General features: G+C 46.3%; 1 protein-coding gene and 8 non-coding genes across 9 annotated transcripts in view; 5 read left to right on the plus strand and 4 right to left on the minus strand.

The window, feature by feature from the left end:
- The window catches only part of vac14 (vac14 homolog (S. cerevisiae)), a 77366-nt gene that overhangs the window by 31057 nt on the left and 30328 nt on the right, over positions 1 to 15981 (minus strand). Inside the window, exons 11-13 of the mRNA XM_036544575.1 lie at positions 6145 to 6208; positions 1801 to 1945; positions 648 to 713 (exon numbers count right to left, since the gene is read on the minus strand). Coding sequence (XP_036400468.1) covers positions 648 to 713; positions 1801 to 1945; positions 6145 to 6208 — 275 coding nt within the window. The remainder of the gene's footprint in view (positions 1 to 647; positions 714 to 1800; positions 1946 to 6144; positions 6209 to 15981) is intronic.
- trnag-gcc lies at positions 6540 to 6610 on the plus strand. Its single transcript has one exon. It is a non-coding gene; the product is annotated as a tRNA-Gly (tRNA).
- On the plus strand, positions 7203 to 7273 carry trnag-gcc. The gene has a single exon. It is a non-coding gene; the product is annotated as a tRNA-Gly (tRNA).
- trnag-gcc lies at positions 7877 to 7947 on the plus strand. The gene has a single exon. It is a non-coding gene; the product is annotated as a tRNA-Gly (tRNA).
- On the plus strand, positions 8544 to 8614 carry trnag-gcc. Its single transcript has one exon. It is a non-coding gene; the product is annotated as a tRNA-Gly (tRNA).
- Positions 10895 to 10965, plus strand: trnag-gcc. Its single transcript has one exon. It is a non-coding gene; the product is annotated as a tRNA-Gly (tRNA).
- On the minus strand, positions 12121 to 12191 carry trnag-gcc. The gene has a single exon. It is a non-coding gene; the product is annotated as a tRNA-Gly (tRNA).
- Positions 12998 to 13068, minus strand: trnag-gcc. Its single transcript has one exon. It is a non-coding gene; the product is annotated as a tRNA-Gly (tRNA).
- On the minus strand, positions 13789 to 13859 carry trnag-gcc. Its single transcript has one exon. It is a non-coding gene; the product is annotated as a tRNA-Gly (tRNA).

The raw sequence follows: 15981 nt of genomic DNA on the forward strand, positions 1-15981 counted from the left end.
ACTGCCCGGCGGCCTGAGGCACACGGTACATTACATCACAGTACATTACTGGCATGTAGCAGACACTCCTATCCAGTACAACATACGCAAGTTACAGTTTTAAACGTTATACGTTTAAACAGCTGAGTATTTACTGAGGCAGTTCTGAGTTAGGTGCCTTGCCCAAGCGGCAAGCAGCAGCGCCCCAGCAGGGAATCGAACCAGCAACCCCTCGGTTCCGGGCCCTGCTCCCTCCCACGCTGCTACACTGCCGCTGTTGTGCCGAGACACAGTCACGCGTAACAGAGCGGGGCCTCCAGCAGTGGCCGGGAGGAGACCGAGCGCAGGGGTGCGTTTTCGCGGACACCGCGTTCCAGAGAAGCCTCTCACGTGTACCCCGGGACAACCTCAGCACACTCCCAGGATGCTCTTCTGACCCCTGACCCCCAACCCATCTAATCTTTTACACATGTGCGTAACATCAGAGCCCGGGGGTTCAGGACACTGTTAGGGGTTACTGCAGTGTAACGCATTCATGCACAGCTATTTTAGCGGGAAACTTTCACCCCTCATTGTAATGACATCAGAGGGTAACCCTGGATCCCCCCCGCACCCCGACACTTTGACACTTCTGAGTGGCTCACACGTGCTGGACACCCGGCGCTTACCTCGTCTGACTCGTCCGACAGCGTTTTCAGCAGCATGGGGAACAGACTGTCTGTGTGTCGGAACATCTGGAAGAGACAAACACACACACACGCGCACATATACACACACACACGCACACACGCGCACACGCGCACACGCGCACACACGCACACACGCACACACGCACACACGCACGCACACACACACGCGCACATATACACACACACATACACACACACACACACGCACACACGCGCACACACACACGCGCGCACACACACACGCGCGCGCACACACACACACACGCGCACACACACGCACACACACGCGCACACACACACACACACACACACACACACACACACGCGCACACACACACACACGCGCACACACACACACACACACACACACACGCACACACACACACACACGCACACACACAAAAGGAGAACATTAACACCACTAATACCGGAGGGCTAAAAATAGCCTGCATGTGTGGGCTGTGGTTTTGGCTGCCTGCCCAGGTGGAGACGTTCACTGAAACTCAGGGATCAGACAGCACGGACAGCACACCCAGCAGTCCCTGCGGAGCATGGCTCCCTACAGCTGAGCTGTTCCTGGAGGGCCGCAATCCAGCTGCTTTTCCAGCTATTCAACCCGCTCTCTGAGCCGGGAGGGAAGCTGAGCTGGCCCAGGAGAGACACTGCTTCAGCCTGATGGTTACAAACCAAGCTGGAAAAGGACCCCATGGAAACTGCGGCCCTCCAGGATCAAGGCTGAACATCCCTGCTCCGGAACATTTTTTAACATCACATATTAAACGTGTCTGACACGGCTTAGTGTGCTTAGACAAAAACAGATGGAGTTGTAATATCAAATTTCGCCATCTGTCAAATTTCCAAAATGATATAATAATTTCGGTTACTCATCAACCCCTGAATACATGGAGAGGTGCCACAGTGCATGCTGCTTTGGAAAGCTTGTAACACTGCCCAATTACCTGTGCTAAGCTTGCAAAAAGGCTCGTCATGTGCTAGTCTTACAGCCAATCACACTGCACTGAGCATTCATGGACAGGTCCAACCACTGGCCTTGCAGTCGGTTCTGACTGACAGGTCTTTCGGCCAGTAACCTCGCAGGGAGCTTTGACTGACAGGTCCCACAGCCACTCACCTTGCGCGGGGTCTTGATGTACAGGTGGTACAGCCACTTGAGGACCGCGATGCGCGTCATCATGCCGGTGGACGAGTCGTGCAGGTGTCGGTCCAGCACCTGAACGATGCCGTCCAGGTCCAGAGTCACGTGGGCTCGGTCCGCGCTTCCCGGAACAGAGACAGACGGTATTAGCGGACTCTGTATAACCCCCCGAACACACTGACCTGTACCCTACGTGAGCACACTACCCAGCATGTGAAGCACAGCGAGGGTCATAGCCGACAGTTCAAGTCTGCTAGGCAAGGATGATGGTGCCTGTAACGAAAGTCTGGTCAGGCAGCGAAAAGCGCAGTTTTCCTGTAAGATCATAGCACTCTATGTCTAAAAGCCACTAAATGCAAAAAATACTACTCCAAAATAACTCATTAAAAAGCCATTACAAACCACACTTACAAAACCCTTCTTTTGTTACCAAGAGTGCATACCCAAAGAACAAAAAAGTGGCTTAGTTAGCGAACAAGGACAGTATAATGGTCAGTGTGTTTCTGTCTGTGTGTGTGTGTGTGTGTGTGTGTGTCTGTGTGTGTCTGTGTGTGTGTGTAGCTGAGAAGCCTCTACTGGAGGTGACTTAAGAGCCGTTATGCCTTCAGCACTCAAATGAGTTTAGCCACATTTGACCAAATCACAGACCATCCAAATCAACAGGTCCTACATCATGTGATGGTAGTTAAATGAAACATAACAGAAATGCTTTAAAATGGCAGAGGTTCTGTCTCCTCACAACCTTAACAGAGTGAATAGACGTGACAAATTTACAGGTCTCAGAATACAATGGGCTTTGTAACAGACCAAGAGGAAAGGCAAAAAAAATGGCTAGAGGCATATCACGCTCATTACAGAAAAATGTGTGCTCAATTACTGTGCTTTACCTGTGATCTATATCAGATACACAATGGTAAAGCAGGCCTAACTACCCAGGCTGTGAGGCTATCATGTCTCTGCAGTTATACAACGGTGTTCAATTACTGCAGTCAACCTGCTACTGCACACTTAAATGGCTTTTGAATTGATTAATGTGATTTATCCTGAGGACGTGAGGGAGCTTCTCACCAGCACAATGAAAAGGTGTCCCTTATACAACTGTCCTTCCAAAAGCCCTGCTGAATCTTTTCATGAAACAGCCAAATTCTAAACATAAATTTGGATGGATACACTTATGGTCTATTGTGCTGGAATTCGCTCTGAATAAGAGCATCTGGTATATGAATGTAATGTAATGTAATAAGCTACAGTTTAAGGATCTCTGAATGTATTCTGGAGAAGATGGAACCGTGAGTATTACATGAGTTAAAGGACAAATAATCACGATTGCAGCTCCTTTCCATTCTCCCCACACGAGTTGGGCAGCAGAGAGGGGACCATTTTAAATGAGCTCATTTCACCCTCATCTTAAACATGCCCTCAGGTACCCTTGTGGGCAGTCACAGAATGACGTGTTCAGCAGAGTAAACTGCGACGGAGGCTGCGACAGGTTCTCAGAGCTGCGCTGAGAAATAAAGAGTGTGGAGAGGTTTTCGCAGCGGGATCGGAGCGGAGGTCGCGATGAAAGAGCCGTGTGACGAAACACAGATAACCCGCGCTTTACAACAGCTCGTTTCACATCACAGAAAGACGAAAGCGCTCACAAAGGCGCAGAGACGGACACAAAGAGCTCTGCCCCTGATTTCTGAGAACGCTTCTCTCAGCAATCAGAGGACCCCTGTCGCATCGCCTCTGTGAAAAAGAGCTGCGAGGCAGCCCAGCACGGGAAGCCATCTGCTGCAGCGTGTGCAAGCACTGCCCTCTAGTGGACCAGCAGTGCTACTGAAGGGGGATCCACTCAGGAAGCTAAAGGAACGTCTGGGGGAGAGGGCTGGTAAGGGGCCTGAAGATGGGAAAGGAAGGATGCCGAGGCAAGCAGCCATAACGTCCCAGAGCAAGAGACCTGGGACAAGCCCAATTCAGTAGGCAAAGCACAACAGCAGCTGCCTGTGACAGCTACCCAGCTCTTAAGGGTTTAAACCACACAACCCGACACCGTACTCTAAGGCGAAAATACTACGCGTTCAGAATCATTGTGAATTACTGCATCCATGCGACACGAGATGCAGTGACAACACGACACCACCCTGTCAGCAACCGCGTCTCTCCCTGCTCCTGCTGCAGCTCTGCGCTGATGCAGTTTCCTCACAGACTGATGCGGTTTCCTCACAGACTGATGCAGTTTCCTCACAGACTGATGCAGTTTCCTCACAGACTGATGCGGTTTCCTCACAGACTGATGCGGTTTCCTCACAGACTGATGCGGTTTCCTCACAGGCATTTGCACACCGACAAGTTACACAAAAACATCTGAGTGGTGACAGGAAGGATGACAAACTCTCACCCGTTGTGTCTTGCGAAGTATAACTAAAAGGGGGTGACCAAAACACAGGAAATGGGAAAGAAATGAAATAGATCAGTCTCATTTAATTGCCTTGTTCAAAACCTATTTCTCTCGTCCTACATCACCATCATACATCACTACGTGGCCCTGTTACATCACTATCGGTGACAATGGGTTTGGTGTAGATGGAATTGCTGAAGGCAACTGTGATTCAAAATGTGGTTTTCTGCATCCTGGCCAACGCATTCTGGACAGGAAGCTGCCCCCTTTTGGGTAGTTCACACAGAATCAATAGCCTCATAAAAAGATTAATTGCAGGAGTGCTGCTACTTGTCCATGGATTACAGTTCAGTGTGGCTGCTGGGCATACCCACACATATCATATACACCATACAGGTATGCTAATCTAATCATCATGATTTTGGCAATACCATCGTCACATGGGAGGGGATGCTTGAATTTACTCTAACCAATCTGTCGCACCACACCCACTGCTTCCTAAATCACATAGCAGTTTTGTTATGTACAGGATCACAGGTCACATCCTGATGTAGACTTGAGAGTCTGAACACAACCATGGATTTACAGATGTGAATGCAACCTCACAACGCAAAGCCACAGGGCATACGACACATGACGGCCGTGCTGCGTTTCGCCACGCAGGCATCCCTTTGAAGTCCGTGAATAAGTGTGTTCCTATATGCATTCATGCTCTTTATTTCAAACAGAGGGCTGGGTCCACGCTGGATTAACAGAGATGCATCACAGTCTTGCATGATAAATGAGCTTTCTTCAGTCCGAAATCATTCCACAGAGACATAGGCCTAATCCAAAACAAAGCACTTTAAAAAAAAACACCATTCAAAGGCTGATTTTTTCCCCCCCCATCGCTCCAGAAAAAACTAATGATTCATCCGTGTGGCCCTCGTCAGCATTAAGAAGCGCACGTAGCAACACTTATCTTTGCTTTTCTTCTGACTAAAAGCAGTGCTAATGGCAGTGGAGAGAAACCTGGACAAGCGAAGCGTCTGGTGGCAGGAACTCATGCTCCAATGGGAAAGCAGGATACCCAGGGACACAGCGACAGCCGTGGGGGCGACAAAGAAAAGGGGACAATGGCTTTGGGAGGGGAGGGGGGGGCGCGTGTGGGAGCGGGGTGAGGGGGGTTTATGGTCGGCAGGAGGGGACAGGGGTTCTGGGGTGCCTAAGAGCAATTAAAGCTCTCTCTCTCCGCTATACTACGCTCATGTAATGCTGACTAGACACTAAAGGGGGGGGGGGGGGCCGAATACTTTGAGAGATGCAGATGCACTGTGGTACTCTTCACGCCGGGACGTGGGGTGACCGTGGCCACCGTGGAACAGAGGACGGGACCCTGAATCAGTGGGAGTGTCCGACTCTTCCTGGCCAACAACAGGGTTAGGGTTAGGGTTAGGGTTAGGAGACCACACCCGTGTTCAGGGGTGCACAGTGAGGGACAGATGCGTACCCGCCTGCCCCCCCCCCCCCCCCCCCCCCCCCACACTCTCTCTCTCACACACACACACACACACACACTCTCATTAGCACTCGCAAACGCAAACACGAACACGCACAATTCACACCGATCTGTTTACACCGGCTTGCTTTCCATGTCCCCACTTTCCCTTCGTGCCACAGCTACTTAACAGGGTGGCTGGGAAAAAAAAACTCCAGCTTTTTAAAACTGCAGCCTTCAAACATGCCCTCATTGGCCACGAGCATGCAAGGCATTGTAAATGCACGATCCCCTTTCCACTGTTATCAGTAAATATGAACATACAGGTAAACTTACTGAGATGAAAAGCTGTACACAAACCAATGAGGCATTACAAATCTGCATGAAAATTCTATTTTAAAGGTAATCCAGTTTAAGCCTCCTAAACAGCAATTATTCAACACTGGCACACAGCACTTACCTTGTGGGAGTGAAGAAGCTGATGTTGCTGAATCCTACAGAGTCTTGTGAGGCATTTAATGAATCTACGAATGACAAGGAGAAACATGGGAATTAACAAAACTGTCATCCTACAAAGAGACAAGGTAAAAAGTACCTTCCAGGCCTACCTGTTCCGGAAGAGGACAATGACAAGAAATGTGAGAGAGTTCAACAAGGCGACTCTGCTGGATCTCAGAGTTTTAAAAAACTTCTCAGTCAAAGAAAAATAAGGAATGACAAACTTACAAGAGTTCCTTTCTTTTATTTACCAGGGTTTAAAATATTAAATTACATTACACGCATTTAGCAGTTGCTCATACTGGCGCTACAACTCCACCTTTCTCAGACTGGATAGTCCCGCACACAGACATCCAAGCATTGGTGGTTCAGTGGTAGAATTCTCGCCTGCCACGCGGGAGGCCCGGGTTCGATTCCCGGCCAATGCAGGATTACATTTTTCCCAATGTTCTTTGATAGTTTTGTCAAGCAGTCTTTTTGACAGATGACATTTTGCCCATTTTTTCCCCAATCTTGGCTCCCAGCTGAGTCTACTGGACAATTTCAGCTGAATTCCTCACACTGTAACATACGCTGCTAGCTTGAGTACCACTTTTCCCCCAGACACAGGTCTGGGACGCTCATGATCCCACACAGTGATCTCCTCAAAGCCCAGCGTGTAACAGTAGCTTTGTAACTTTGTAAGTCAAGTTTGCAATGAGGGTAAGGGATACAAATTCTCCCAAAAAGACTAACGTGGATGCTGAAGATCTCAGCTGCAGCAGAACCCAGAACTTCTTGAGCAGTTCTATTTGCCCCTAGACCCTTACAAACACATAGTCTGCCTGACAACAGTCCATGGAAACAGACAAGAGGTGCAGGTGAAAAAGAAATCTCGAGCTAAAGAGAGGCACAGTCTGCAAACGCCTGCAAACTCCTGCAGACTGCCTGAGGCCCGTTTCACACTGACATGCAGATGTGGCATTCCTGCTCTCTCACTCATCCTTTCCAGACAAATCTGCAGAAACACAGCACATCCAAGCATTGGTGGTTCAGTGGTAGAATTCTCGCCTGCCACGCGGGAGGCCCGGGTTCGATTCCCGGCCAATGCAGGATTACCCTTTTCTAACATTCTTTTACCCTTATTCTTTCAGAGTTCTCTCTTCTGCCAAAGACTCCTTCATATTTTGTGCATTTTCCTTCCATCCTGGCTGCTCATAGAATCTACTGGAAGATTTAACTGCATGAAATGCCATCTAATGCTTTGCTAATTGGAGCACCATCTTACCCCAGTACCATTTCTAAGACATTCATTACTGTTTCCACTCCCAGTCCTGCTTCTCTCACTTGTATGTGTGTGAGAGGGGGTAAAGTCAGACAGTACTGCTCTAGCAGTGTCAGGTCCTGCTAATTCCTAGACAGGACGCCATTTCTTGTCTTTTTATTGCTCTTGTAACTATAACTATTCTGCGTGAGTTTTGCCTTTTCTGAAACAAAGACAAACAGATGTTGAGAATCCGCATTTCCATCTGGCAAGCAAATGGCTCAACAAAACACACATACAAGCCAAACTGTCAGCTGAGTCTGAGACAGAAATCTAGTGCTATAGAGGGCAAGAGGCAGAAGCAACTCTAGCTAACAAGCTCGTATGTACTTGTTGAAAGGCGGGTGTCCCTCCTTTCTGAGCAGAGCAATCACACAACAGGCCCATCCAAGCATTGGTGGTTCAGTGGTAGAATTCTCGCCTGCCACGCGGGAGGCCCGGGTTCGATTCCCGGCCAATGCAGGAATTACCTTTTTCCCAATGTTCTTTCAACCCTATGTCATCATCTTCGGTGGTTTTGTCATCTGCCAAAAAGGCTCCTTGATATTTTGTCTATTTTTCCGATCCCGGCTCTCAGCTGAACCTTGCTAGAGGATTTCAGCTGTGTTCCTCACACTACAACACACGTTGCTGGCTTATCCCTAGTCGCTGAAACTGACTGTGTGAGAGGGGGCAAGGGCAGACAGCTCTGCTCTTACAAAGTTAAGCACAGCCTGGCACTGCAAGTTAAGTTTGCAATTAAGTTTACATTGAGGATAATGGATATGAGTCCACCAAAAAAAAGATTAACACGGTTGTTGAAAATCTCAGATGCAGCAGAACCCAGAACTGCCAGAGCAGCACTATCTGCACCTATCCCCTCTGACACACGTATCGTCCCCCTAAAAACAGGCCTTGGAAACAAAAACAGGAGTGCGAATTGGAAAGGAAATCTAGAACTAGAGAGAGGTACAGACAGCAGTGACTCCTGCAGAGCGCCTGAGGCCCGTTTCACACTGACATGCAGATGTGGCATTGCTCCTTTCTGTGGAGAGCAATCACACAGCAAACCCATCCAAGCATTGGTGGTTCAGTGGTAGAATTCTCGCCTGCCACGCGGGAGGCCCGGGTTCGATTCCCGGCCAATGCACGAACACTTTTTTTGATGTCTTGTCGTATTTTCCCCAGTAAATCTGACACTGAAAGCATGGCTTAAATCAAGCTGCCTAAATTTCTTTGCCTCCTGGCTCTCTCTTAACTGATGTAAGCTGCAACCTACACACTGTAACAATCTAGCAGGAGCACCATCTTATCCTGGTTCCTAAATGTGTTTCAGATTGACTGTATGCACACACAATAGTCCACTGCAGTCCCTATTCCTGCCCAATACATACATTGTCCTTTATTGTCTACTGAGAAATGTTGAGAGGAATCAGTTGGCCAAGAATCATTCTGAACCATGAGCTACAAGGTGAGGAATCTTGTTTCACCAAATACTGTCCTCTTTTGCATGTAATGTAGAGCTAAACAACAGTTTTCATACTGAAAGACAGCTCCCGACATGTGTTCACAAAGACCCCATTCCTGCACAGCATACCTCTGCCTTCTGACTGAGGCAGTGAGCTCAATGAAACCAGATGAATAGCTGCATTCAGGCAGGTCAACCTAAAGTCCCACACAGCTTTGTAAAGCTAATATCGAGCACCGTAAGTCGATAATGAAATCTGTTTGCAAATCCATCTCCTCGAGAGGGCCAGCAAGCCTGATTGCAGCGGCCTTAGCGTTGGTGTACGAAGCAGAAAAGGGAAATGCAATCGATTTCTGCGAGTACACGTGAAAGCGTCCATAAAGAGGCGCGGCCTGCTGGAACTCCTGCTGGCTGCCTGGGGCCCGATCTCACGCCGGGCCAGTTCTCAGTTTGCATGCCTCCTAAATATATTACCCATGTTCTATCGATCCACACGCTCTGCTAAACTCCGACTTCAGACTTAAGCTGCTTTCACAGAGAATAAACTATGCAAGGAAAAAGAAAAGTAAGGAATTCGGGGCACCACAGTTTCTCAAAATTACTGGAGGCTGTGGTTTTAGTGACAGTCAATTCCCAGCTAATGCGTTACACTGCCTCTGTTAAATATTAACTGCAAGCCCCATGGGATGTGATAATTTGCAGTGCTCATGATAGCCCCATGTGCACTGCCGGAGCTCATACCTGCATGAACTTCAGAAAATAGCATTTCTACCTTTTCCATGATCATTTTCAGGATCCAGTGGAACTGTGAGGCTCACTCTGGGCTTTATGTTTTTCTTAGGATTGGGGTCTTGCTAATGTCATTTAGGCAAGAGGGGACAATATTGCGTTGCACAGCATTGCATAAAACTTAACTGTTCACATCTCTCAATATATATTCACACAGTGTATATTTGATTTATACTTGTATATAGTTTGCAGGCAGTTACGTTAGGAGCTGGGCGTGGTAATCAACTGCGGTTTTAATGATAATTAAAATTTGAAACGGTAATACTAACCGTTGTGGTTTACTGTGAAACCAGCAACCGTTTCATCCTGTCACAGTATTTAACGTGAGTTTTTCAAAGCGCAGTAATCAACTGCAGTTTTAATGATAACTAAAATTTGAAACGGTAATACTAACCGTCGGGAATTTTATCGCAGTTTACCGTGAAACCGGTAACCGTTTCATCCCCAATTGCAGGCAATATCAGCCAGAAGTTCCAGAATGTCCCAATTTTTGGCGGCAGGTGGCAACAGTCTTGCTATCAAATCTGCGATGTATTGAGATCTTTTGCATCACAGTTTATACCTTGTTACTTGAAGAAGGACTGTCCTGCAAAGATAAAAGTTGGCATTTATTTTAATCTCATAATCATTTATGAGAAAAGGCAGGGGGTGGAATATAGCCATCGGTTGCTGTAGTTTTTCCACTTTCCTTCCCTATACTATGAGTAAATGTTAATTTACCATCTCTTTCGACAGAAGTAAGTAGCTCTTGTAGTAACCTATCACACAGTACATCTTGAATATTGGCACACCTAGGAAAAAGCTTAATCATGCTTCCTTTTTGCTTCCCTATCAGCATTACTTCTCAGTGAATATCATTTCATGGTAATTTTATCTCATGCACCCCATTTTTTTTAAAAAGTATAATATCATGAGCTGAATATATGTTCTCACACCTAACATTAAATATAATACAATTTAATATCTGACAATTTCATTTCATTTTTTAATAAAACAGATTATGTGTATGGGTTATGAAAAATGAAAATGAATTTATTTGTGAGGGGGAAAGGCAGACTACTGCTACAGCAGCATAGCACTCCGTTACAGCCACTTCCTTCTGTAGCCGTAAGCTGACAAAAAAGGCAATCAAGAACCTTTTCCACAGAATCCAATTAAAGAAGACCCACACAAGCATTGGTGGTTCAGTGGTAGAATTCTCGCCTGCCACGCGGGAGGCCCGGGTTCGATTCCCGGCCAATGCAATGCCTCGCTTTTATAGTCTCAAATCTATCAATTACAAAATTGTCAACCCTGGTGTACATTCTCACAATGCCAGCAAGCTACATCAAAACCACCGAGATTTCACTGAAAAAATTCTCTCTGCTCCAGAACAGCTGCTGACTGCATCTTCTTCAATCCATTGAGATGAACAGAATATAGCATTGCATGGATTCTGCTTCAATACCACCAATATTCATACAAGGTTAGCAATATGCCACTATTTCTAGTATATATCTAGTTAAGAAACAACGAAAAAGTAACCATGACAGAGAAAAAAAATCAACTACAGCAGATTATCAGGTAGACTATGGTAACAGACTACCTGAATTTATATACACCATGCTACAACTCTTTCAATGCACAATACAATACAGGAAGCTGCAAACTCCCTTCTCAGAGAAGATAGAAGTATCTCCAGTCGGGCAATGGACTAACACACTGATTCTCAGTCCTGCTTCTGCCTCTGCTCTACCTACCTGACTGCACTCATCAGTGGCACTTTTGATTAGATGAGCACACCTGATTTAATGAAGAGCATGTTAGTCATTTCAATCAGGTGTGTTTGGAGCAAAGATAGATAGAAGATATGCAGGACAAGGGGGCTCCAGAAGTAGGACTGAGAAACACTGGTCAAAGAGTGAAATATGAAATATCTGCTATAAGAAGAGAGAGACACTTGAATGATATCCACACCCTGTTACAGAAAAATTAACATCTAGCCAGAGACTACATTTTGTTTCTCATTTCAAGGATTTTTCTTCCTGGGAAAAAAGCAGCAGTTTTTTCATGCTGGACCCCATTCATACTGAAATGAGGGCAGCTCTGACAGTGGGCCCAAGATGGCAAAAGATTGCTGTTGCTGCAGTGTGAAAAATGGTCTGTTAAAAAAAAAAACTGCTGCATTCCACTGCGTTTCAAAGGTTGTAACATATCCTAAACAACTGGAAATCTGACATCAGGCATACAAAATTGAAACTATATGGGAAGTTAAACAACCTAGAGGATGTAACTTCTGGGTTCACTTTAGACACATTTTTTAAATATCGCACAAAAAAATCATATCACACAGTAGCATGCATTCATTTCAGGGTCAACTGAAGGAAATGCCATGGAACACATAGCAGAAAAGGACAGCATGCATTGGCCGGGAATCGAACCCGGGCCTCCCGCGTGGCAGGCGAGAATTCTACCACTGAACCACCAATGCGAAGCACATTCAGTGCATTCCTCCTAAGGCACTTGAGCGATCTGCAGCATGTGAAACCTAATCCCACCTCACAAAGCCACCAATCAGAAGCTAGAGGGAGGGGCTAGAGGCAGATCACAGTGAGTGTGTATGCCGGGGAACGGGAGGGGACTGTGTGAGTATGTGAGTGAGCAGTATGGGGTCAGTGAGCAGACCCCATTCCTTCAGACGGGGCCTGAAGACGCACCTCTTCAGACTCTACCTGGACTGACCCAGCACACAGTTGCAACCCCCCCCCCCCCCATCAGTGCTGTCGTAAATTGCTGTGCTTTTTAAATTATGCCTTTTAAAGTGTTTCTTGTCGCCGCCTTTACCCTGACGCTCATTGCGCCGTTTGAAGTTGTTGAAGTCTGCCGTTTGAAAGTGTATCGTATTAGTTGCCCTATAGGCTGTAATTGTACAAATCTAATAGTACTGTGCCCTCAAACAGACCTTGCTCTCAGCTGAGAACTGTCTCATTGTGGAACTGTACACATCCTGTCCCCGTACTGTCGCTATACTTGCTGTATGCACTTTTGTAAGTCGCTTTGGATAAAAGCGTCTGCTAAATAAATAAATGTAAATGTAAATATTTTGCACATCATCTCCTGCTGTATTTCACTCTACCTTTCAAGTATCACATGTAAAAATCGTTCTACATGTAACTGAGAATTCATTTCCGGGTTGAAAAAATGAACTACATTAAGGCAACACTTACATAAATTGGACATTGGACAAAACTAAGCACAGCATACGCAACAAAAAAGTATAAAATAAAAAGGGTCGCATGCATTGGCCGGGAATCGAACCCGGGCCTCCCGCGTGGCAGGCGAGAATTCTACCACTGAACCACCAATGCTAAGCACATTCAGTGCATTCCTCCCACGGCACTTGAGCGATCTGCAGCAAGTGAAACCTAATCCCGCCTCACAAAGCCACCAATCAGAAGCTAGAGGGAGGGGCTAGAGGCAGATCACAGTGAGTGTGTATGCCGGGGGACGGGAGGGGGACTGTGTGAGTGAGCAGTATGACAGTGTGACAGACAGCCAGGCTCACATTACAAGAACGTTCAACACCGTACACTGTGCTCAAGACTCCTCATGCCCATTATAAGCTTTTTGGCGAACTACCGCATCAGCAATGACACTCAGCAATAATTATTCTGTCTGGTTTAGGAACCAGAAAAACCTGCTGAATCCCATTTGTTTGCTGAAGATGAGTACACTGTGGTCACACCTCTGTGCAATCACTGGAGTACTGATTACTGCAGTCAGAGACCTGCACTTCTCCACTTTAGCATTCAGTCTATTCTTTACTGCCAGATTCTCTGCATGGCTATGAAATTCCCCCAGGATGAACTTCTTTTGTTTTTAACAATATTTTGCACATCATCTCCTGGTGTATTTCACTCTACCTTTCAAGTATCACATGTAAAAATCATTCTACATGTAACAGAATTCATTTCCGGGTTGAAAAAATGAACTTCATTAAGGCAACACTAGAATGTCCATAAATTGGACATTGGACAAAACTAAGCACAGCATACGCAACAAAAAAGTATAAAATAAAAAGGGTCGCATGCATTGGCCGGGAATCGAACCCGGGCCTCCCGCGTGGCAGGCGAGAATTCTACCACTGAACCACCAATGCGAAGCACATTCAGTGCATTCCTCCCACGGCACTTGAGCGATCTGCAGCATGTGAAACCTAATCCCACCTCACAAAGCCACCAATCAGAAGCTAGAGGGAGGGGCTAGAGGCAGATCACAGTGAGTGTGTATGCCGGGGGAGGGGAGGGGACTGTGTGAGTGTGTGAGTGTGTGAGTGCGTGTGAGTTCCCAATACTCCACGATTTTCTCCTTTATCTCTAGTATCACAAGGTGGGAGTAAGACCCGATAACTTCTCCCTTTCGACCATGGTTTTTCTCCTGTCCAAATTTTATCACAAAGCCAAAGCAGAACTTCTGTGACAGGCAGTACTTATCGCACACTTAACTGAAAGACATACAGGAAAAATCAGAATGACAGCTCTGCTTGGTTGAACACACACTGACGTTACAAACACCATACGTTGTCTGAATTCAGTCGTTCACCGTGTACCTTTGCTCCTTCTTGGTACACTAACTCCTGAAAAAAACATTGCATGCATTGGCCGGGAATCGAACCCGGGCCTCCCGCGCGGGGACCGAGGATAGTTTAGCTAAACGGCCCTAAACCGTTTCCCATTCATTTTCAATGGTAGTCCTAAACCACTACGGATGTAATATATTTTTGGCCGCTGTCGCTTTCCGGCGCTGTTCCGACTTTTTAACGACGCGCGCTCTTTCAAAACTTCTTCTTCTAAAGCGAACTTCTGCTGAGACTAGACAGTCACCGGCGACTCTTCACACGTATTGCTCGTCGATCCAAGGTAAGATATGTTGTTTGGGATGAATGTACAAACATAGGATAAATTTATACTCATATCACAGCTCGCTTACAGTGACGTTAACGTTACTGTTCGCTGCAACTTGGGTGTAATTACGTGCTAAATAATGAATGAACCTAATCCTTTTTTCGATAATGTGTTCGTTTTTCGTGTAGTTATACGATAATAGCTTGTCAGCGCCTTACTGACGCTAATTGTGTGTCTCCGGTTGGCTAGCATCGCTTGCTTGCTAAGAGATAACTATAGCGGCTTGTGGTGAAATGACATGACAAATAATGAATGAATATGATCGTTTTTAACATTCGTGTCTATTGTTTTATTGTCGTGACGTTAAATAATGTTGTCAGTCCGTTTCTGACGATGTTGTGTTTATGTCTCACAAACGTTAGCTAATGACTATTGCTACTCGACCTGTGCCATAATAATAGCATCTGTGGCTTGTGGTGAACTTGCTCGCTAAATAATGAATGGACACGATCGTTTTATATATTCATTTGTATAGCTTTTATGTCGTGACGTTGAATCATCTTGTCAGTCCGTCTCCGACAATGTCCTGTACTGTAGAAAAGGGCCATGTGTTTCTGTTACAGTACTTTTCCACTTCTCAGGCCCCTCTCACCTTTCTCCCCCCTGCTGGCTCACTCACACACTCACACACTCACACACTCACACACACACACACACACACACACACACACACACACACACACACACAGTGCTTTTCCACTGCTGTTACCCCCACCCTCCTTCCCCCTTGTTCTCACACACACAGTGCTTTCCCGCCCCTGTTACCCCCACCCTCCTTCCCCCTTGTTCTCACACACATGCCTGCGCATGGACGCGCACACACAAACACGGGGACTAAGGGTCAAAGAGGTGTGAAAAAGTATTGTTTTCTTGACCTTTTGAACTATTTGATTGAAGTACAAAAGTCAGAGAAGATGCACAGCAGCAAGATTTTTAATAGACCTTTAAAATCTGTAAACCTTTTTTGAGGTTTACAAAGGTGATCAAATCAAAGGAGAATCAAATATCAGATAACAAATATCAGTATTTGTTTCATAAATGTCTTAAAAGATCTTCTGAAAATAAATCTAAAATTCTGTTTTTTTCTTTTGTGGTAGATCAAGATGCACAAGAAGGTTGTGTTCTTCCTGGGGAAAATCTGTGTTGTGTTCCGCAAGGGACCACTCGGATTTCTCCTCCAGGACCCGTGTGAAGAAGCCAGACGGATCAAGGACAACCCCAGTATGCAGGACAAATCTGCACCCCTGAGAGAGGATCTTGTGCAGAAGAATGCCCTGGCTGCGGTCCGTCAGAGAGGAGGGGATGCCTCAGACAGCA

The sequence above is a fragment of the Megalops cyprinoides genome, chromosome 13, assembly GCF_013368585.1.
Source record: "Megalops cyprinoides isolate fMegCyp1 chromosome 13, fMegCyp1.pri, whole genome shotgun sequence".
NCBI classification, from domain to species: Eukaryota; Metazoa; Chordata; class Actinopteri; order Elopiformes; family Megalopidae; genus Megalops; species Megalops cyprinoides.